At 50.1% G+C, this 22,702-nt stretch overlaps 3 protein-coding genes across 7 annotated transcripts in view; 1 reads left to right on the forward strand and 2 right to left on the reverse strand.

The window, feature by feature from the left end:
• Positions 1–3,554, reverse strand: part of LOC118773588 (pyruvate dehydrogenase E1 component subunit alpha, mitochondrial-like) — an 11,358-nt gene extending 7,804 nt beyond the window's left edge. For 2 of the 3 annotated variants that reach the window (XM_036522599.1, XM_036522597.1), the window contains exon 1: positions 3,442–3,554. In XM_036522599.1, coding sequence (XP_036378492.1) covers positions 3,442–3,498 — 57 coding nt within the window. In that variant the 5' untranslated portion in view covers positions 3,499–3,554. Of the gene's footprint in view, positions 1–1,501; positions 1,523–3,441 lie in introns of all 3 variants that reach the window. The other variant, XM_036522596.1, reaches the window with a different exon arrangement.
• A 1,085-nt stretch (positions 3,555–4,639) lies between these two features.
• Positions 4,640–9,091, forward strand: LOC118768801 (peroxiredoxin-4-like). Of its 2 annotated transcripts, none has more exons than XM_036515728.1 (7): positions 4,640–4,924; positions 6,205–6,322; positions 6,458–6,574; positions 6,822–6,944; positions 7,281–7,411; positions 8,236–8,270; positions 8,982–9,091. In XM_036515728.1, exons 1-7 carry the CDS (start codon positions 4,678–4,680, stop codon positions 9,030–9,032), a joined length of 822 nt encoding a protein of 273 aa, XP_036371621.1. In that variant the 5' UTR covers positions 4,640–4,677; the 3' UTR covers positions 9,033–9,091. The 2 variants fall into 2 exon arrangements, with proteins under 2 accessions (XP_036371621.1, XP_036371632.1); XM_036515739.1 differs by having other exon boundaries at positions 8,552–9,038.
• Positions 9,092–12,008: 2,917 nt separating this feature from the next.
• Positions 12,009–22,490, reverse strand: acot9.1 (acyl-CoA thioesterase 9, tandem duplicate 1). Of its 2 annotated transcripts, XM_036515708.1 has the most exons (16): positions 22,365–22,490; positions 21,686–21,780; positions 20,737–20,763; positions 19,735–19,780; positions 18,152–18,322; positions 17,188–17,225; positions 16,921–17,004; positions 16,650–16,753; positions 16,456–16,529; positions 16,305–16,372; positions 15,712–15,823; positions 14,297–14,387; positions 13,872–13,957; positions 13,272–13,359; positions 12,299–12,449; positions 12,009–12,183 (listed from the first exon to the last, which is right to left on the reverse strand). In XM_036515708.1, the coding sequence occupies exons 1-16, from the start codon at positions 22,376–22,378 to the stop codon at positions 12,125–12,127; spliced, it is 1,308 nt and encodes a 435-aa protein (XP_036371601.1). In that variant the 5' UTR covers positions 22,379–22,490; the 3' UTR covers positions 12,009–12,124. The 2 variants fall into 2 exon arrangements, with proteins under 2 accessions (XP_036371601.1, XP_036371609.1); XM_036515716.1 differs by lacking the exon at positions 20,737–20,763.
• Positions 22,491–22,702: the final 212 nt, after the last annotated feature.

Raw genomic sequence — 22,702 nt, forward strand, 5'->3', positions numbered from 1 at the left:
CTGGGGGTGGGGTCTGTGAGCTGGGCATGACTGACAGGTCTGCTGACCTTCACTGTCTGCTTTAAAGGGGAGGAGTGGCAGTCTGTCTGGGGTGCACTGGTGCTGACTGCTGGGAGACGCCTCACAGGTGCTGCTGGGTCTGGTGGCGAGGTTAAGTCGGCGAACTCGGACTGGGCCGCCAGCAGCTGGAGAATAGCTCTCCGTGTGGAGGACTGGGGAGAGAAAAGCCAGCCAGTCAGACCAGTGCACCCAGCAGAGCTCGAGCTCAAAGCCTACAGGAGGAGCCACTGGAGAGATGACAAAGCATCCGAGGAGTACCACGAGGAGAACTGCAGAGTTCTAGAACAGGGCCTGGAACACCAGGACCACAGAGGGTTCTAGAACTCCCACAGAGACACCAACAGCAGGGCATTTACATTGCAGAGTGAGGGAACAGCCCATTGGCTACAGGGCAGAGCTAGGAGGCAAGTGATTGGCCCATAGATATGGTCTGGACTGACCCTGAACGGACATCATGAGCACATGAGAACGCACATCAGTCCAAAGCCTAACGCCCTCCGGATGATATCAGCCTCACCCAGTGCAGATTGAATTACTCCACCACAGCAGCACTGATCTGGGATCAGAACCATGCTCCTCCCACTGCACAAAGTCACGTTCATGTCCTGGCAGACAGCAGAGCAATTCCCAGACGTGCTCTACCACCTGGTAACCCCTATTCGCTCTCTGGAGGCGCCAGTCTCGGTGCGATGACCACAGCACACAGACCAGCCTGCACTCACAGAGACCAGCCTGCACTCACAGAGACCCCCAACCAGCACGTGTGCAGAGTTCAGAGTGTTGAGCCTGTCTGTGAGAGACTCATGTTTCTCACCATAAACACCATAACAGTGGAAGGTGCAACTCACACAACATTCACACACAGCCTCTGAAATGACCTTTTCAAGAGTTGAGAAAACCACAATGGAAATATTATGTAAAAAAATGGAGGGGGGGTGAAGAGCAAAAATGTTCAGCAAGAATGAATTGCCTTTGATTTGACACTAGGGGGCGCCACAGTCATTCTGTCATTCCCTGCTTAAACCATCATGCTATTTAACACAGTCAAGAGATAATGGCTGTAACATTCAATAGACTGAGTAATGAACTGGAGCTATGTTTGCTAACTATCAACACTGTAACACCGGTAGAAACTGATTAACACAACACAGGTAGACACACTACAATAGCCACTGAGGTGGAGCACTAGCCAAGCACTGTGTGATATCAGAGCACATTCTACTGAAGGCTGGTCGAGTCAAATCAAGATACGACAAGCGACAAGACAAGAGAGTGATCACACACTCCCACCAAAATCTTAACCCCCTGCTATACCCCCGGACACCGACTGCAAATGTGACACTGTTAGCAGTAAGGTGTGCCTAGCATGTAGGCAGAGCTCACCCCCCCTCCCAAACTGCGCCTGTCTGAGGCTAAAACACCCCCTACATGGACCTCTTACCTCTGAAACAGCCTGAGACCCCTAGCAGGCAGCCAATCAGAGAGGGGGAGATGGAAGAATGGAAGGAGAGAGGAAGGGGGACAGTGAGAGAGAGAGAGTGAGAGAGAAGGAGGGAGGGAAAGAGAGACAGAGAGGAGAGAAAGTCAGAGAAAGAAATGTATCTGTAAGTACAAGTTCTCCTGTCATGTAAACAAAGCATATTTGAATTTGAATTTACGAAGACAGAGAGAGGTGACAGAGAGAGAGAGGGAGAGGAGAGAGGGAGAGAGGTGCAGGGTAATTTATCCATGACTCCCACACCACCTCTGTTCAGACAATAACAACAAAAATATCAATTGTAACCACACAGTCAGGTGCTCAGCAATGCGGAGAGGAATGAGTGACCCTGATTGGCTGACATGAGGCATTACGAGGCCCACTCCTGACCGGCAGGGAGATTAGCTCTAAAATAGCAGCAGAGCTGTGGCCTACAGGATTAGAGCAGAGATGAACCCAGTCCTCCCGCTGTGGCCAGGCCCCAGAGGAGCTGCGGCGGGGTGTGAGATCCTAACCCAGTGGGGTGTGAGATCCTAACCCAACCTGGCCGGCACCATCCAGCTGAACCTGGCATCTTCCCTTACGCACTGTGTGTCCAATCAGGACGCAGAATCGTTACGTAAGGGCTGACAGACTCTTACCCTCCATTTCCCATCTTCCCTCTTTACTGCGCTCCCTCTCTCTAAGTTTATCCTCCCTTTTCTCTGCCTCGAACCCCCGATCATCCCCTCTGCACCGCACCTCTCTGCTGCTGGCTGTCTGCTGTTTCCATGCTTTCTGTGTTAACACACTTTGGAGAGCACTGACCTTCACTGACAGCACCCTACAGCAACAAAATGCAGAAGGTCACCTGTCTACAGCAAGGCGTTCCTCTCTGACCGTTACTGTACCGATTCAAGACAATCTATAACATGCACAACCACAACAGCCCTGTTGTTTGTAATGTCGTCTAGTAATCGTATTGTGGCTGTATAAAATGCTGGTTTTCCCCACCCACACGATTTCTCTGAAACAACAACAGAATCCCGGCTGAGACTGCCTGTGTTGAAACAGCAGACCCTGTACAATATTTTATCAAGAAATAACAACAGTCTCTGAATATCAATGCCCTTCTTTTGGGATGCTGCAAAATGAATCTCCAGTCAGCGAACCTCACAGTCCACTGGCGCGCTGTGACGCGTGAAAAGCGTTGATATAACAGCAGTCCTGCGTATATCCTGCGAAGGGGTACGTCGGGAAACGGTGCTGTAGCTTGGCATACGCTTCAACTAATTATAGCAAACGTTAAAACATAAACCGTGTTTTAAATAAAACTAATTTTAAAAGAAAGACTTGAACGTTGCAGAGAAGAAAAATAGAATCGTCCGAGCCCACTATCGAGAAAATGGGGGATTTATATCAAAATAAATGATGTTTTTTACGATGTAACCCACACAAGATAGATATCCAGCTACCTAAACGGCGCAGTACTTCAAATACAAAATCAGTTATATCCTCAAAACGATATTACTTTACTCACAGCTATTTTATGGCACCTATACTGCCCAAGTAAGGTTAATGGCTCTTAAGCAAGGGACAATCGTCTAGGAAAACTATTCACAACCCGCTAAACAGACAGATACAACCACACCAGAGTCAACACAAGCTATAGAGCAAGTGCCACAGTTATGTTTGTTACGATGCCACGCGTTATATATTTAAGCGTGCATTTTATGTTACGGTGACATCAGCGAGCTCCGGCACATGTCGCACAATCGGATGATTGCATCCGATATCCCGAGCAGGAATGACCCAGGCCGGCCTGTTCTTGCAGCGTCAGAGCGAGGGTCTTCTGCGTTATTAACTCTCATCAAATGCTTTGCTGATACCGAATCACAGATAGACACACAAAATTAGCTACGTACATTTTTGCTGACGTTGCCCCTCAACACGTTGGAAATGATGGTCAGCATATTTTGCATGCTACTCGGCGCCCGCGGCTGCGCTGGCTGCGTCTCTCCGTCCTCTGCGGTCTAAAGCCGGCTGATCTCCGCCCGATCGCCTTCTGGGTCAAGGGTAGCTGTCCGGCACTGATGCCACGACCCGCCATGTTTTGAGGCTCTGTGACGCGATAACCTTTGCCACAATATTGCCAATATTCCAGTCAGCACCAATATCTCCAATACTTCCATAATATTGGGTGTTCAAACAGTCTTTACTGTTTTATATAATTAATCTGCATTACTATTAAGACAATATCACAGCAAATCCAGCTAATGTAAAATTCTAACACCCTTAGTTTTAATGCGCATGAGTGGGGAGCCTCAAAGTGACTTCAACCGCGGTCAGAGGCTAAAGCGTAACGCTTGTGTTGGTGCGAAATTTGCGCTATTTTGGTGTTGGGTAGCCAATGGGAGAACCAAGGAGGGCTGGAAATATATTTTAAAAACACACACACGTTCCAGAAAATCTTGCAAATATCTGTGTAAGGTGACATGGTGTTGAGTAAATTATCTGGATATCGCACTGTCTAAAATCTCACTCCTGAGCGAATTAGGTATGATTTAGAGTAACGCAGTAACTGAACTACGGACCCTCTCTCGTTTGTACAGTAGGGCTCTGCATTTCCCCGATACAGACTGCGCTGGCGTTTTACCCCTGAATGAAAATCTCTAACACAGACACTGTAGTAACGCCTTTAAACCGCGGGCCAGATATATTCCAAGCTGGTTTTCAGCTTTCCCCCACCGTCCCCAAAAGCGCACACTCAGGGAAGCGCAAGGAAGACAAACCAGGATGAAAGTCCTGAAATCTCTTCCCTGTGGGGTGACGTATCGACTCCTGCTGTGCGGGGCAGACCTCCTGTTCTGCCAAACCCCTCTTCATCTAATGATGTCATGGTGTTGCTGTTATTCATTACCTTCGATAATTTTTGTTTTGAATAAATCTTTTTGTACGTTCTATACGAAAGTTTTTTAGTTTACTCATTTTTAGACCACTGAAATAAAAGTATCTGGCCTTTTCTCGAAGTTGTTTCTATTTAGTAAACTTGGTATGTAGCGATATCGTTATAGTTTTACTGTGTCTTTAAATGCGCTCGGCGCCGCGTTCCCTGTGCGCCAGTGTAGCAGTTTTTGGTGTTCCGTGTTTATGTAGTTTTTATGCAGTTTGAAAAGGTACGTGCACGGAAGCAGGCAAAAGAAATGGGCGACCGACATCACACGGCACCAATGGACGCGATCAGAGTGTTCTTAGCCGTCTCTGTACTTTTTCAACTGGTAACCGGAGAAAGCCCACATGACAGAAAAGAGCAACAGTGCTACAACTACGCCGGGGGGCACGTCTACCCGGGGGAAGCCTTCCGTGTGCCCGGGTCCGATCACTCCTTGCACCTGAGCAAGGCAAAGAGTGAGTCGCACCTTCGCGCAGTCCCGCATAACAATCGCCTTTACACCTGGCTAGCAACGCAGCCGCTGCTGTATACTGCGCAAACCGACAGTTAAACGCGCAAGCGACACAGCGGCACTCGGACAGTTACCTTAGTACCTGACAGTTACTAAGACTAGCATGCAATACTAAGATTACTAACAGTAAATTATTAGATTACTAAAATTGTATTACCAAAACTAATTGCTACATTGCTAAGGACAGCGTGTATTTTCTGTACTTGAGCTTTAACTGTATTTTATACCATTCAGACTAGCAAGATAACTAGTTAGCTGCGAATAATCTAGTTGTTTCCATATGGATATCGGAGTCTGCTTGACACAGGAGCGTTTTCCTCGGAGCTACCAGATGTTTTAATGATCGAATGATAGAATAAATATTAATTTTCAAGCAAGAGTGGTATAGGACATTACATTTAAGATGTCCGCTGGGTGTTAAAAAGAACTAACGTTGCGGCAGAGACGCTGGGGAGCTTGCCAGCTGGTTATCCTGCGAGTTCCTAGCTCTGTTTTGAAATGTATCGCTACAGTGGTAATCAGATATCTAGCAGGCTTCACGTATTTTCGGATTGACCTCGCACTTTTGGATTTTTCCAGACTGGGTCTCTGTATCTGAGTGGGACGTTACAGTAATTCTGGGACACGTCACTGTAAAAACTTGGCAAGGTAACAGAAACGCGGGCACATGTGTCCACATCCGTGTGGAGCGGTCCCTTATCCAACCGAAACACTACATCAAGCGCCTTTCCTCAGAACTCACCAACAGTTAAATATTTAACTGCATTCAAGGTGTGCCAGATCTGAAATAAGTAGCTGCCTGTCCTGCGCAAAGCCAGTAGGGTAGGCTATCAGGTGGTGTCAACGCTGGCTATTGGAATTTAGCTGCGCGATGAGAACAGGTGTTCGGATCGCACCCGAGGAGGTGCCAACCTCTCTCACCTTCGTTACAAATGCATGCATTGTTATCTTCTCCCGAGTCATGTGTCCGTGCCATACGTGCTTAAACTCAAGTGTTCTGACTCCTTCAGTAGTCGTGACGTTAAATAACCAGTCTGTTTTTAGGGGACGTAAAACATGTCTCCTAATCTTAAACCTGCCATCAGAGAGGGAACTGTTCAATGACCAGGTAAATGCCAGTTCATCAGCAAGCTCTTTAATGAGTCGCAAGGTGTGACAGTGAGCGCCGTGTTCGGTTCACGCAGTCTCTCTCTCCCTGAATCAGTTTTGCGTTTGCTCCTATAGTCTCCAAGCCCGCGCCGTTCTGGGAGGGCACCGCCGTTATCAACGGGGAGTTCAAAGATCTCAGGCTGTCAGATTACCGGGGGAAGTACCTGGTGTTCTTCTTCTACCCCCTGGATTTGTGAGTACCGTCATTTTCTCCCTGCATTGTTGACCGCGCAGGCCTGTCCCCTGCGTGTCTCCCCCTGCTGGACAGTGTGTGCACTGCAACCTGGGCGATGCACTCAGCGTTGGTTGGTAATTCTCCCTGTTGCAGCACGTTTGTCTGCCCCACCGAGATCATCGCCTTCAGCGACCGCGTGCAGGAGTTCCGCGCCATCAACGCAGAGGTGGTCGCGTGCTCTGTGGACTCGCAGTTCACCCATCTGGCCTGGTAAGACTCCGCCTACACCCCGCCCCCTGAAATCATCGCCCAATCATCTGCACTGGCAGCTCTGTGGGGGTGGGGGCTGAATAAGATTTCTCCATGGATGGAGTCTGTGCTCGTTATTCATTAATGTACTTGGCAGGTCCCCGTATGCAGAGTGAATCACACTTCTTACATTTTACATGTTTTGCACCTCTGGTCGGTTTGGGTGGGGCCGTGTGCAAGGGGCTGATGGGTGTTTCCATGGCGACAGGATCAACACGCCCAGGAAACAGGGCGGGCTTGGGCCCTTGAAGATCCCCCTGCTCTCTGACCTCACACACCAGATCGCCAAGGACTATGGAGTCTACCTGGAGGATCAGGGCCACACACTCAGGTAAGACAGTGCTGGTATCTACGCTATCTATTCACGCTCGCATGAGCACACACACTGTTACGGAAACTTACACACTCATACAAACTCATAAACTCATGCAAACTCTCACACACATGCACATGATCATAGGCTGCTCACACTCAGCTTCCTCATATCATACTTACACATACACAGGCACACAGTGAGTACAGTGAGGGGTTGAGTAAAGTGAGTGTTGATTACGGTGAGGGTTGAGTGCGGAGAGGGTTGAGTGCGGTGAGAGGTTCAGCACAGTGAGGGTTTAAGGACAGTGAGGACTGCACACTCTTTCACCTCCTTCTCCTCGCTCTTCCTCAGGGGCCTCTTCATCGTTGATGATAAGGGCGTGCTGCGGCAGATCACCATGAACGACCTCCCAGTGGGCCGCTCTGTGGACGAGACCCTGAGACTGGTGCAGGCCTTCCAGTACACTGACAAACATGGAGAAGGTAGGGCTCAAACAGCACGGTGTGTGCGTGTTTCACTGACTGTCTCTGCCTGACGTGTGTGTCATGGTAATGATGGTCTCTGTCTGGTGTGTGCGTTACGGTAATGACTTTCTGTGGTTGACATGTATGTGTAGTGGTAATGACTGTCTCTGGTTGCAGTGTGTAACCGTAATGACTGTCTCTGCTTGATGTGTGTGTAACAGTAATGACTGTCTCAGGTTGACATGTGTTATGGTAATGACTGTCTCTACCTGACATGGGTGTTACAGTATGTCTCTGTTTGCAGTGTGCGTTATGGTAATGACTCTCTGGTTTACATGTGTTATGGTAATGACTGTCTCTTCCTGACGTGAGTGTTACGGTAATGACTGTCTCTGGTTGCAGTGTGTGTGTAACAGTAATGACTGTCTCTGGTTGCAGTGTGTGTTATGGTAATGACTGTCTCTACCTGACATGAGTGTTACGGTAATGACTGTCTCTGGTTGCAATGTGCATTACGGTCATGACTGTCTCTGGTTGCAGTGTGCATTACGGTAATGACTGTCTCTACCTGACATGGGTGTTATGGTAATAACTGTCTCTGGTTGCAGTGTGCGTTATGGTAATGACTCTCTGGTTTACATGTGTTATGGTAATGACTGTCTCTTCCTGAAATGTGGGTTACGGTAATGACTGTCTCTGGTTGCAGTGTGCATTATGGAAATGACTGTCTCTTGTTGCAGTGTTCGTTACGGTAATGACTGTCTCTTGTTGCAGTGTGCGTTACGGTAATGACTGTCTCTTGTTGCAGTGTGCGTTACGGTAATGACTGTCTCTTGTTGCAGTGTGCCCAGCAGGCTGGAAACCAGGCAGTGACACAGTAAGTTCTGCCTTCACTTTTCCCTCTCGGCGTTGCTAAATTGCATAACTGCAAAGTCAGTAGGTCATTGAAACAGACATATATGGGATAAAATATTATGCATTTACAGGGTTAAATATTGGCCTTTTGAATCTGGTGGAGCACCGGCTGTCTGAATCAGCATTATTCAGTCACACAGACTGATCATCCCAGAATACTACAGTCACTGGTTGGCAGTTATGACAGCTTCAGTGATGTGGAGCTCTCTAAACCCCGCCCCTCCCGTGTTTCGGTCCAATCAGATTAACCCAGAGGAAGCTATGAAGGCTTGGTGGCCCAGAGAGGAGCTGTGAGATCGTCCTAAACCAATGAGATCTCACGCAGCAGTCAACCAGCCAATCAGAAGATGCTTCTCTGACCACCGTCTGGGTTCCTTCTGCTCCCACTTACACATCCTGGCTCACACCGGCTCCAACCACTATGGGAAAAAGAGCTGATCCAGGATCATCTTACCCGACCCAATTACAATTGCAATAATTATGTGAAAAAGGAAAAGTTCTGATCTGGAAACAGTGTTATCTGCGCCCTTATTGAGACGAAAGGGTGCAACTTCATTGGCATGCTTGGCCTCACCTCTGGAATCACCCTCCTGCTGCAGGAGTTTATTCCAGACAAACCTGTTTACAAAATCAGTATTTTTATTAATGATGATGCCTCTCTTTCTCTTTGCAGATAATCCCAGACCCCTCGGGCAAATTGAAATATTTCGACAAACTGAACTAACCCCACATTCTTGTTGTTTCAATGTTTGTTTTTCACCCGGAATTTACTGTTGTCAGAAAATAAACACACTTTTCTTAAGCCTGTTATCTGTCTGGCTTCTCCCCCAACCCCACCCCCCCCCTCACACACACCCCACACACACACACACCCCCCCCCCACACACACACACACCCCACACACACATTACACACACACTCACACACACACTCACACCCCCTCAGAGGAGAGCGATATTATGCCACACAGATTAGTGACTCTGTGTACAAACATTTAAATGTTCATACAAAGATTTAGGCATAAAATAAATTTTTGCTCATGAAATGAACACTGACCTCCTCATACAGATTTATGGCACCGTCATAAATACAAGTTGTTTAGAATTTTCATCTCATGTTACTGAGATTAGGGAAAATACTGACTAAAGAATTAGTGAAACACTCTGGAACTTACAAAGGGGACTCTGCTGCCATCTCAAGGGTGGAGGCCTGAAATACAGTTTATAAAGAAAGCCTAGTTCATTAGCAATGCATACAGTCCAGGCTGAGAAAAGTGTGTGAAGGAGTGTGAAGTGACCTTTGGTGTTAGAGACAGAAAGTGTACCACTGTTTGACTGTGCAAGAACCACACACCTCAACCATAGACTGGTCATTTATTTTTCAATTTTATTCCCTCAGAAACATCATGGGTCCAGCAAAGGCCTTCTTCTGAACACAGTCTCTCTCTCTCTCTCTCACACACACACACACAAACACACACACACACAGAATACAACAGAATCTTTACGGTCACCAGGGATTATAAAAATATTGAATATAAAAAGACAATATATATAGAAAGCTGAATACATGACATTTGTGCGCATAAAGAGTGTAAGACACGGACTGGATGGTGAACAGGACCAACACGCTCAATAAAAACTGACATTTCATCCTCAGTGCAACATGCATCAGCTCCGTTTGTATTCAAGCATTCTGATTGGTCCAACCACCTCATGTGACCCTCAGGGGCCAATCACAGACAAACGCATGCTATACGTATGCACCCAACTGAAAGGCATCGTCCTGCACCACCTTCAGTCGCCCCATTTCCCCACAGTCCCACAGGCTTCCCCTGCCACAGCCAAATCCCAAACTCTCTCTCTCTCTCGACGTGAAACTGTAATGTGTGCAACTTTCTGCAACTGTGACAAACCTGTGTGGGGATATACTGAATAGTGTGAGCATAGCTCAGAAGTATGTTGGTTATGTGTCACCATGTTTTGGTTGAGTTTGTTCCTCAGAGGCAGAGCTGAAACTTTAACTCTTCCATTAATCATGTGGGACAGGCAGAGAAGGGAGCTTTTTATGTCTCCAGTATATGAAGCTGTGCACATCTGTAAGCTTGCACATTTGCACTTCAGAGAGGAAAACCTTTGGGTTTTAAAAGTCACGCCTTGAGCAGTGCTGTCAGACACCACGCTGTGTTTCAGTTCAGGCCTGTGTGAGTTAACAACGTGTCCTTCCTTACAGTTCCTTTAGGGTGATGGAGTGATCCCAGAAGAAGCTAAAGCAGAAACCCTCACTCTTTCCCCCACACATCCCTGCCTCTTCATCTTCACCCTCATCCTCCTCTGCCTACAGACAGGTGTACACCTCCCTATCCACCTCTACCCATACTCATACAATATGCATGCATATGGCCATCTCTCTCTCATTCTTCATCTCACTCTCTTGCTCATTCTCTCTGTCTCTTTTTTCTCTTTATCTAACCCTTTTTGTGATCCCTCTCTATGAAACATAAATATGAATGAACAGTATCTTGCATGAATTCAAACATAAGCGGGCACAGTCTGATGTTAAAGTGGCAGGGCTTCTTGGTTTGATGTTAGTTGATGGTATTTCCCACAACAAGCAACACACCAATCACAGCACTGCAACCTTCTGTGCTGCAGTTACTATGAAAGCAAATTCAGCACTTTAATGAGGTAACAACTGGACTACACAACTGTTGTAAAAAAAAAAAAAAAGATCATGCATTAAATGATTGTCTAACTTCCTAACCTAAACATTCTCCCAGAATGCACAGCCTGCAGACACACACACTGGCCACAGTATGAGCTGACCATCAGACACCTGTGGAGACATGCAGGGAATTGTGGGCCAGATCTCTACCACACTGCCCTCCCACCTTGACTGACATCTGAGATGTCAGAGCTGCCCGTGCCTCAGCCGTGTAACTCGCTGTGCTCCAACACTGGAGGCCACAAAACGTAAAACAGCAGTGCGATCATGCATAAATATGCTTTACAAAAGACTGAAACAACCCACCATTCACCACCCCACACACACACACACACACACACACACGCGTACACACACGCATACACACACGCATACACACACGCATACACACACACACACACACACACACACGCATACACACACACACACACACACGCATACACACACACACACACACTCTCACACACACACTCTCACACACGCACACACACACGCATACACACACGCATACACACACGCATACACACACACACACGCATACACACACACACACACGCATACACACACACACACACACGCATACACACACGCATACACACACGCATACACACACGCATACACACACACACACGCATACACACACACACACACACGCATACACATACACACACACGCATACACACACACACTCACACTCACACACATGCATAGACACACACACACACACTCTCACACACACACACACACACACACACACACACACACACACGCATACACACACACACACACACACACACACACACACTCACACTCACACTCACACACACACACACACTCACACACACACACACACACTCACACACTCACACACTCACACACACACACACACACACACACACACACACACGCATACACACACGCACACACACATGCATACACACACGCACACACACATGCATACACTCACACACACACACACACACACACACTCACACACTCTCTTTCACTCCGTTCAGGTGAGCCAGTGAATGCCGGACTTAAGGCTTTGGCAGGAAGACCTTCTCTTGTTCGTTCTGTGACCTCTGACCTTCATCACTGGCTGCTCATGGTCAAATCAAAGTGCCTCTTTCCATCCAGGTAAAGCATGGATTCTGCAGGAACACAGACGGAAGCTTACTGTTACAATGACATCATGTCGCATTGCGTGACATCATATTCTCATTACAAAGCCCCGCCCCCTTCGGACGGCCCGGAGAAGCGCCTGACCTCCGTACGTCTTGGGCATGATGGCAGGGACGTCCTGCGGGGAGCTGAAGGTGAAGTGGAAGACGTTGGTGGTGTTGTGCTGCCGGGTCAAGGGGTCGAGCACCTCTGTGTGAACTCTCACCTGGATGTACCTGTCCTGTGTGTAGCACACCTGCAATAGCGGGGAAACACATGGAAAAGGTAAAGCCATCTGATGCCAGCTGCCACAGCTTCTCCCTGGAGAGGGCTCTGCAAGGCACACCACACCACTGCTCTGTATTGGGTTCTACAGCAGCGGGGAAGGGCTCTACAGCAGCGGGGAAGGGCCCTACAGCAGCGGGGAAGAGTACAGCAGCGGGGAAGGGTTCTACAGCAGCGGGGAAGGGCTCTACAGCAGCGGGGAAGGGCCCTACAGCAGCGGGGAAGGGCCCTACAGCAGCGGGGAAGGGCCCTACAGCAGTGGGGAAGGGCCCTACAGCAGCGGGGAAGGGCCCTACAGCAGCGGGGAAGGGCCCTACAGCAGCGGGGAAGGGTACAGCAGCAGGGAAGGGCTCTACAGCAGCAGGGAAGGGCCCTACAGCAGCGGGGAAGGGCTCTACAGCAGCGGGGAAGGGCTCTACAGCAGCGGGGAAGGGCCCTACAGCAGCGGGGAAGGGCTCTACAGCAGCGGGGAAGGGCCCTACAGCAGCGGGGAAGGGCTCTACAGCAGCGAGGAAGGGTACAGCAGCGGGGAAGGGCCCTACAGCAGCGGGGAAGGGCCCTACAGCAGCGGGGAAGGGCCCTACAGCAGCGGGGAAGGGCCCTACAGCAGCGGGGAAGGGCTCTACAGCAGCGGGGAAGGGTACAGCAGCAGGGAAGGGCTCTACAGCAGTCTCTCCACAGTCCCTGTGAATGGAGCCAATCTGTGCCGCCTCTGGGCTCGCGGTCACCGCTGGTTAATTGAAGTTCCTGGGTGTGAGCGGGACAGGACGGACAGACGGTGCTCTTCCCTCACCTGCGAAGATAGCAGCAGCAGGGAGCCGATCTCCACCGGCCTCTGAAACAGGATGTCATCAACAGCCACCAGGTTCGGCCGACACCCGCTGTAACACACAGGCACAGAAAACAATGGCACTATCTGCAAGGCTGAGCCATGTGACAGCTACTGACCAATCACTTTCCAGGGTCCAGCTCTATAGGGGAAGAGGGGTATGATGAGCTGGGCTTGTTTTGCTATGAAAAGCAATATCTTTTGTCATGCATCAGAACTTGTTTACTTGTACTGTGGCCCAGAGAGGGCTATGTTACGGTTACTATGACCTAGTGACTCTGTGATATATGGTTGTTTAGCAGGGCAGCACAGTGGTAAGGATCAGGGCGAAAGGTTGAAACCTTGGATCGAAAGGTTGCTGCAAGGCTGGCCAAGGTACTTAACCCAGAACTGCCTCAGTAAACATCCAGCTGTATAAATGAATAACATGTACAAACTGTAATCTGTTTAAGTTACTCTGGATAATAGCATCTGCTAAATGAATGTAATGTAATGCATCATACTGTCTCATTCTGAGATACTGCCCCCACAGGAGGGGAGTGGAACTGCAGGCTGCTAACTCACCCATAGGCGAGGGCGTTGGCCCAGCCGAGCTCATACGCCTTCCTCATCAGGAACCCGCCAAAGATGCGATTAAAGATGTTCCTTTCCTGAGAGACGGGACGAGAGCAGGGGGGACTCACAGTTACACAAACAGCACCTGCCACTCTGCGAGCACATCAGAGACTAACAATCAGATCACCCTGGAAGCACATTACATACCCAATTACACACTACCGGCTCATTACACACTGCATAACACACTGCCAGCACATTACACACTGCATAATGCGTTTTCACCTCATTAAACACTGTATAATGTGTTTTCAGCTCATTACAGACTGCATAATGCATTTTCAGCTCATTACACACTGCAATATCGTTTTCAGCTCATTACACACTGCATAACGTGCTCCGAGTGCTCTGACAGCGCCTCTCGGCTCTCTCACCTGGGGGTGGCAGATCTCCAGGCCCTTCAGCTTGGCGTCCTCCATCCACAGCGAGCCGGGGGGCAAGAGCCTGCTCCGAAAACTCACCGTCCTACAGAAACACACAGCTGCCCTGCTAACAGCACTAACACACACCTGCCCTGCTAACACACACCTGCCCTGCTAACAGCACTTACACACACCTGCACTGCTAACAGCACTAACACACACCTGCACTGCTAACACACACCTACCCTGCTAACAGCACTAACACACACCTGCCCTGCTAACAGCACTAACACACACCTGCACTGCTAACACACACCTGCACTGCTAACACACACCTGCACTGCTAACAGCACTAACACACAGCTGCCCTGCTAACAGCACTAACACACACCTGCACTGCTAACAGCACTAACACACACCTGCCCTGCTGACAGCACTAACACACACCTGCCCTGCTAACACACACCTGCCCTGCTAACAGCACTTACACACACCTGCCCTGCTAACAGCACTAACACACACCTGCACTGCTAACACACACCTGCCCTGCTAACAGCACTAACACACACCTGCACTGCTAACACACACCTGCACTGCTAACACACACCTGCCCTGCTAACACACACCTGCACTGCTAACATACACCTGCACTGCTAACACACACCTGCACTGCTAACACACACCTGCACTGCTAACACACACCTGCACTGCTAACACACACCTGCCCTGCCAACACACACCTGCCCTGCCAACATACACCTGCACTGCTAACACAGACCTGCACTGCTAACACACACCTGCACTGCTAACACACACCTGCACTGCTAACACACACCTGCACTGCTAACAGCACTAACACACACCTGCACTGCTAACACACACCTGCCCTGCTAACACAGACCTGCACTGCTAACACACACCTGCCCTGCTAACAGCACTAACACACACCTGCACTGCTAACACACACCTGCCCTGCTAACACACACCTGCACTGCTAACACACACCTGCACTGCTAACAGCACTAACACACACCTGCACTGCTAACAGCACTAACACACACCTGCCCTGCTAACACACACCTGCCCTGCTAACACACACCTGCATTGCTAACACACACCTGCCCTGCTAACACACACCTGCCCTGCTAACACAGACCTGCACTGCTAACACACCTGCACTGCTAACACACACCTGCACTGTTAACACACACCTGCACTGCTAACAGCACTAACACACACCTGCCCTGCTAACACACACCTGCACTGCTAACACACACCTGCCCTGCTAACACACACCTGCCCTGCTAACACAGACCTGCACTGCTAACACAGACCTGTGCTGGGCCTGTGCTCACCTGGGTGGAAACACATGCACACAGTGTCCCAGCGCTGATGCACGGGTGTGTGTTGTGAGGGGTGTGGCTTACTGCGAGTCCAGCGTGTTGAGGAAGAGGCTGTGAACGATCTTCCTCTCCTCAGCAGTGGGTGCCACCTTCAGCAGGGAGGCGGTGCTCAGCTCCACACGCCGCTTCTTATTGGCTGAGGAGGAGGAGAGACTGAGTACACACACACACACACACAAACACACACACACACACACACACACACACACACATTCACTCGCTGTCACTCACACGCACACACACACAGCTCGCACGCACACACCCACACTCGCACACACACACACACATTCACTCGCACTCACTCACACACACACACACACACAAGCACTGCTCACACACACACACACACACACACACTCACACACACACACACACTGCTCAGACACACACACACACACACACACAAACACTGCTCAGACACACACACACACACACACACACACACACACACACACACACACAAACACTGCTCAGACACACACACACACACACACAAACACACACACACACACACACACACACACACACAAACACTGCTCTCACACACACACACACACACACACACACACACACACACACACACGCGCGCACGCATACGCATACACACTCACTCTCACCTTCTCCTTCCTGGAAGAGTTTCTCTTCCTCGGGCCCCTCTGGTTTCAGCGGGTGGACAAACGCCGCCCTGAGACAGGAAGTGACAGAGATTCACCCTCTGCAGTCTGCACCCCACCCCAGCGCACTTCCTACGCCCCGGCGATGACGCACCTCTTATTCTCGGGATCCCGGGCCACCATGACGAACGTGGCGTCCAGCACCGGGCTGTAGGCCCCGTCGTGGAACTGCAGGAAACAGCGCTGTGATGTCATCATGAGAGAGCTAACGCGTGCCACACCCCTACAGAGGGCTCCATTTTAACAGGGCAAACAGCACCCTGAAGGTGTGCGTGCGCGGTGCGGTACCTGAGACATGTGCATTTTGGCTTCGATGGAGGTCTTGCCCACCCAGGTCACATGACCAGTGAACTTGATGTCACAGTCCGGATAGATGATGTGCTTCCTCATGTCTGTAAGGGCAAGCAGTGAATTCAGTTAAGGCAACAAAACTACAACTCCCAGAGTGCAATGGAGCACACTGGTCATGTGTAACCATCAAGACACCTAATCTTTCTGTCTCTCGTATCTGGGCCTGAGGAAGAGGTGCAGATAGATGTAGATATGCAGCAGAACATACCGATTTTGTCCACCAGGGCGGTGACAATAGACAGCGGGGACCTCGCCTGGCCCTCCCTCTTCGTGTGGGAGTAACAGATGAGCACTGAGGAGAAAAGCAGAGTAAACATGTGAGTCAGTGAGCGAGTCAGTCAGTCAGTAAGCGAGCGAGTGAGTAAATGAGTCAGTGAGTGAGCAAGCGAGCAAGTCAGTGAGTGAGTGAGTGAGTGAGTGAGTGAGTGAGCCAGTGAGCGGGTGAGTGAGTGAGTGAGTGAGTGAGCAGGTGTACCTGCCAGACTGTCCAGGTCCTCCAGGATCCGGCCAAACCTGTGAGCAGAAAGAGAGAAGGAGGAGGAGCAGTGAGGGGAGTCAGGTGGTATTACCTGAAGCAGGTATAGGGGTGTGGTGTCACCTACAGGGGGAGTGAGGGTGTGGTGTCACCTACAGGGGGAGTGAGGGTGTGGTTTCACCTACAGGGGGCGTGAGGGTATAGTGCTACCTGCAGCAGGTATAGGGGTGTGGTGTCACCTACAGGGGGCGTGAGGGTGTGGTTTCACCTACAGGGGGCGTGAGGGTATAGTGCTACCTGCAGCAGGTATAGGGGTGTGGTGTCACCTACAGGGGGCGTGAGGGTGTGGTTTCACCTACAGGGGGCGTGAGGGTGTGGTTTCACCTACAGGGGGCGTGAGGGTGTGGTGTCACCTACAGGGGGTGTGAGAGTGTGGTGTCACCTGCAGCAGGTATAGGGGTGTGGTGTCACCTACAGGGGGCGTGAGGGTGTGGTGTCACCTGCAGCAAGTATAGGAGTGTGGTGTTACCTGCAGCAGGTATAGGGGTGTGGTGTTACCTACAGGGGGCGTGAGGGTGTGCTGTCACCTACAGGGGGCGTGAGGGTGTGGTGTCACATACAGGGGGCGTGAGGGTATAGTGCTACCTGCAGCAGGTATAGGGGTGTGGTGTCACCTACAGGGGGCGTGAGGGTGTGGTGTCACCTACAGGGGGTGTGAGAGTGTGGTGTCACCTGCAGCAGGTATAGGGGTGTGGTGTCACCTGCAGCAAGTATAGGAGTGTGGTGTTACCTGCAGCAGGTATAGGAGTGTGGTGTTACCTGCAGCAGGTATAGGGGTGTGGTGTTACCTGCAGCAGGTATAGGGGTGTGGTGTTACCTGCAGCAGGTATAGGGGTGTGGTGTCACCTACAGGGGGTGTGAGGGTGTGGTGTCACCTACAGGGGGCGTGAGGGTGTGGTGTTACCTGACGCTGTTGTGGTAGGTGAGGTATTTCTCCCTTAGGTGGGGTTGGCTGCCCAGCGGCAGGTGCGCCTCTATGTAGCTGTCCTTCATCCGGCGCACGGGCAGCTCGTCCTGACTGCGGGCCAGCTGAGAGCTCAGCGACACCCGCTCTGCCATCGCCTGCTGGTGATCGCTAACGAGAGAGAGGCCTGTCACACACAGAGGTCTGCAGCTCTGTGGGGGACAGATCAGCTGGGTCTGCAGCTCTGTGGCGGATGAGATCTAGCTGAGTTTGTAGCTCTATGGTGGATGAGATCTACCTGGGTCTGCAGCTCTGTGGTGGGTGAGATCTAGCTGAGTTTGTAGCTCTATGGTGGATGAGATCTACCTGGGTCTGCAGCTCTGTGGTGGGTGAGATCTAGCTGGGTCTGCAGCTCTGTGGTGGATGAGATCTAGCTGGGTCTGCAGCTCTATGGTGGATGAGATCTAGCTGGGTCTGCAGCTCTGTGGTGGATGAGATCTAGCTGGGTCTGCAGCTCTGTGGTGGATGAGATCTAGCTGGGTCTGCAGCTCTGTGGTGGATGAGATCTAGCTGAGTCTGTAGCTCTGTGGTGGATGAGATCTAGCTGGGTCTGCAGCTCTGTGGTGGATGAGATCTAGCTGGGTCTGCAGCTCTGTGGTGGATGAGATCTATCTGGGTCTGCAGCTCTGTGGTGGATGAGATCTAGCTGGGTCTGCAGCTCTATGGTGGATGAGATCTAGCTGGGTCTGCAGCTCTGTGGTGGATGAGATCTAGCTGGGTCTGCAGCTCTGTGGTGGATGAGATCTAGCTGAGTTTGTAGCTCTGTGGTGGATGAGATCTAGCTGGGTCTGCAGCTCTGTGGTGGATGAGATCTAGCTGGGTCTGCAGCTCTGTGGTGGATGAGATCTATCTGGGTCTGCAGCTCTATGGTGGATGAGATCTATCTGGGTCTGCAGCTCTATGGTGGATAAGATCTATCTGGGTCTGCAGCTCTATGGTGGGTGAGATCTATCTGGGTCTGCAGCTCTATGGTGGATGAGATCTATCTGGGTCTGCAGCTCTATGGTGGGTGAGATCTAGCTGGGTCTGCAGCTCTATGGTGGATGAGATCTAGCTGGGTCTGCAGCTCTATGGTGGATGAGATCTATCTGGGTCTGCAGCTCTATGGTGGGTGAGATCTAGCTGGGTCTGCAGCTCTATGGTGGATGAGATCTAGCTGGGTCTGCAGCTCTATGGTGGATGAGATCTATCTGGGTCTGCAGCTCTATGGTGGGTGAGATCTAGCTGGGTCTGCAGCTCTATGGTGGATGAGATCTAGCTGGGTCTGCAGCTCTGTGGTGGGTGAGATCTATCTGGGTCTGCAGCTCTGTGGTGGGTGAGATCTATCTGGGTCTGCAGCTCTATGGTGGATGAGATCTATCTGGGTCTGCAGCTCTGTGGTGGGTGAGATCTATCTGGGTCTGCAGCTCTATGGTGGATGAGATCTATCTGGGTCTGCAGCTCTGTGGTGGATGAGATCTATCTGGGTGTCTTTGCGGTCGCACAGTGGTCTCACCGTGGTCAGACAGTGCAGAATTGCTCACCTCCAGTTGGTTGATGCTCCCACTAACTCCCTCAGCCTGTTCCTGACTGGAAAAAACAGCGGAAAACTCTCTCACTCACGGTCACAGCCTGCCACTGCGGTCAGCAAGATGTAGACGGAGACGGACAGATGGACATTCGGCATCGTCTCAACACGTGACACAGCTAAACACAGAGCAACACAGCGGAGTGACACACTTAACGCAGCGATATGTAGCCGAGTGACACAGTCTCTCAGATCAGAAGCTTCTCAGATTAACGAGGGTGTCGCCACCTCACGATCCCCTGACGGTGTGGCTATCCTGGCTGCTACGCTGTGTTAGCGCTGGCGCAGCGTTGAGACGACACAGAGTCACAGACAGGGGAGAAAGAAAAGCCCGTTCATCCAGCCAACAGACTGACATTTGTGTGGTCATCGGAGCTGAAAAGATACAGTTAACACATAGGTACAGATTTTTAAAGCATTATTCAAGGACAAGTCTGGTCAAAATCTATAATTTGATTTATTTTAAATGGAGTATCAGACAACGATATCTAAGACTGAGACTGGTTGCGAAGTAACCCCTAAAACTGAGTCTCCTCCCCATTATTATACATGCCAGACACCCACGGCTCGCGGTCCCTGCCCCTGCAAGACTGTACGACTTCAGTTTGCGACAGGAAGGAAAGTTGCTAAAACAGATCCACAGGAACATTTCTGAGCCCTCAAAGCCTGGCCTTCTAAATCCACAACCTGGCCACAGGAACAATTCTCCACAAAAGGAAACAGCGTTGTTGCCAGACACAGCAACTTCCAGCGCAGACTGTGAAAATATAATAAACAAAAAATACCAAATTATGATTTTTTTCCCCAGACATGCCCTTTAATTCCACAGAGCTGAATTTGTGAAGAGGACAGGATCCATGCAGACACCGTCAGAGAAGCTGGGAGGTAAAGCCACATGCAGAGATAAAGGCATTCAGATTCAGTTCAGTCAGAATCATCTGGGTTTTTACCAACACACCATTGGTCACAAGCAAGTATGAGTTTCCTGCAGAGACACAAAACACAGTCACTGCATTCAGTCCTGCATCACTGAGGCATACGCTTTCATCCAGGGCAACCTACACAGCTACATTCTAATCATTTTCACATACAGCTGGATTTTTTTTTCATGAGAAACTCAGGGTGAGTATCTTAAGGATACAGCAGCAGTGCCACATAGGGCTGAATCTCCAGTCCTGCAAAGTAGTAACCTCTGATAAACCTACTGCTTATGGGTCAGTAATGACATCTCTCCTACAGAGAAACACAGCCCTGGCATCAGTACTGCAGATAAATACAGTCCTGATACCAATAAAGAGGACAGAAGTCACAGTGCTGATATCACTAATACTGAGAGAAGTCACAGTGCTGACTGTATCACTAATACTGAGAGAAGTCACAGTGCTGATATCACTAACACAGAAAAATCCCAGGAATAATTGTGGAGGGAGAGGTCCATGCATGACTCCATGACGTACCGCTCTCCACAGTGGCCTGGCAGGGCTGTCAGGCACAGCACTCTCTCAGTGACAGGACATTACTGACCCAACAGGGCAATCATTCCATCTGTCTCTATGGCAACATCATTCAGTTAAACCAAGCACCCTGGGATCACTCCTCCACAATCCCACAATCCCACAGTTCCACAGTTCCTACAGATGGAGCTCAGTCTGTTGAGTGTCAATATAGGTACTGTGTGGGTATGTGCTTTTCTCCAAGTGTGTGTGTGTGTGTGTGTGTGTGTGTGTGTGTCTATGTCTGTCTGATTAAAGAAAAAATCTTGATCCAGGCATTCACCACTCAGAGTGACAAAACATTATTGCAGGTGCCTGGGGTTCAGAATGCAAAAATATGCCTGGATTAACTGATTCAATCAGTCTGTCTTTAGCTGCAGTGTTCAGGGGTGCTGCCTTCGGAGACTACGCTACCTTCTATCATGTCGGGAGCCTTCCCTTGCAACGCGGCGGACCCCAGACACAGAGCCCGGGTCGTCAGAGAGGATGCCGTCCTGACGAACCGAAACCTGGTACGAGGCAGAGAAGGTCATCAGGAATACTTCCAAAGGCTTGCATTTGCACGTACAAGCCGTGCATGACTTCTTTACTGGCTGCTGATGACGTCACTACTAAAACCGGCCTGACGTCTCCGGCTCGTAGGTAGAAAAACTGAGGCTATGCCGGTTTTTACAGACTGCCGCATTTCACAAAGTACTGACGCTCAAACAAGACAGCAGCCCAGACCGCCGGGACAGACCACATCCGATCGCTACATTCACGAACACAGTGCGAAACGAGAAGTGTGCTGTTGAGAAGCAGCCGCCGCCTGAGATGGGGTGTGACTGCCCTTCTGTGGAATGTCACAATCAGCCAGCAAGCTCACCACTTCATTAGGAAAAGCACAGGCGCTAATGAGCTGATGAGGCAACTAAAGGCATTATTTTATACAATGGCACGTTGGCAGTTTTACCATAAATATCTGGCTAGTTTTCCTGTTTAGATTTGGTAAATGACAGCATCTTACTATCAGTAACGCTAAATAGGTGGGCGTTTATTTGTTATCCAGTCTTGCTAGCTATGTATATATGCTTGCCTGCCCGACAGTACTTACCTGGATGACAGCATTTCCTCAATTACAAGTAGCGCTACCTAAACAAACAAAAAAAAAACTGGGGAAACTACGTCCGCATACACACTGGCTGACTATCCAGCCGCGTCGGCTAACTGGCTAGCCTCTACGCTGTGATTGACACCGACCCACGGGTGTGACGTCACTACTAAGCGACATCATCGCGCTGCATTTCTTCCTCCTATGTTTCCTATGTTTCTTATGTTCGGTTTACCATAGAAGTGCGCTGTCGCCTCCTAGTGAGCTGGAGTGTCAATCGCTGACCGTGAGACGCGCAGTTCTAGTTTATCTTGTGAAAGGACTTCTCCGGACAGATTCAG

The sequence above is a fragment of the Megalops cyprinoides genome, chromosome 2 (assembly GCF_013368585.1).
Source record: "Megalops cyprinoides isolate fMegCyp1 chromosome 2, fMegCyp1.pri, whole genome shotgun sequence".
NCBI lineage: Eukaryota > Metazoa > Chordata > Actinopteri > Elopiformes > Megalopidae > Megalops > Megalops cyprinoides.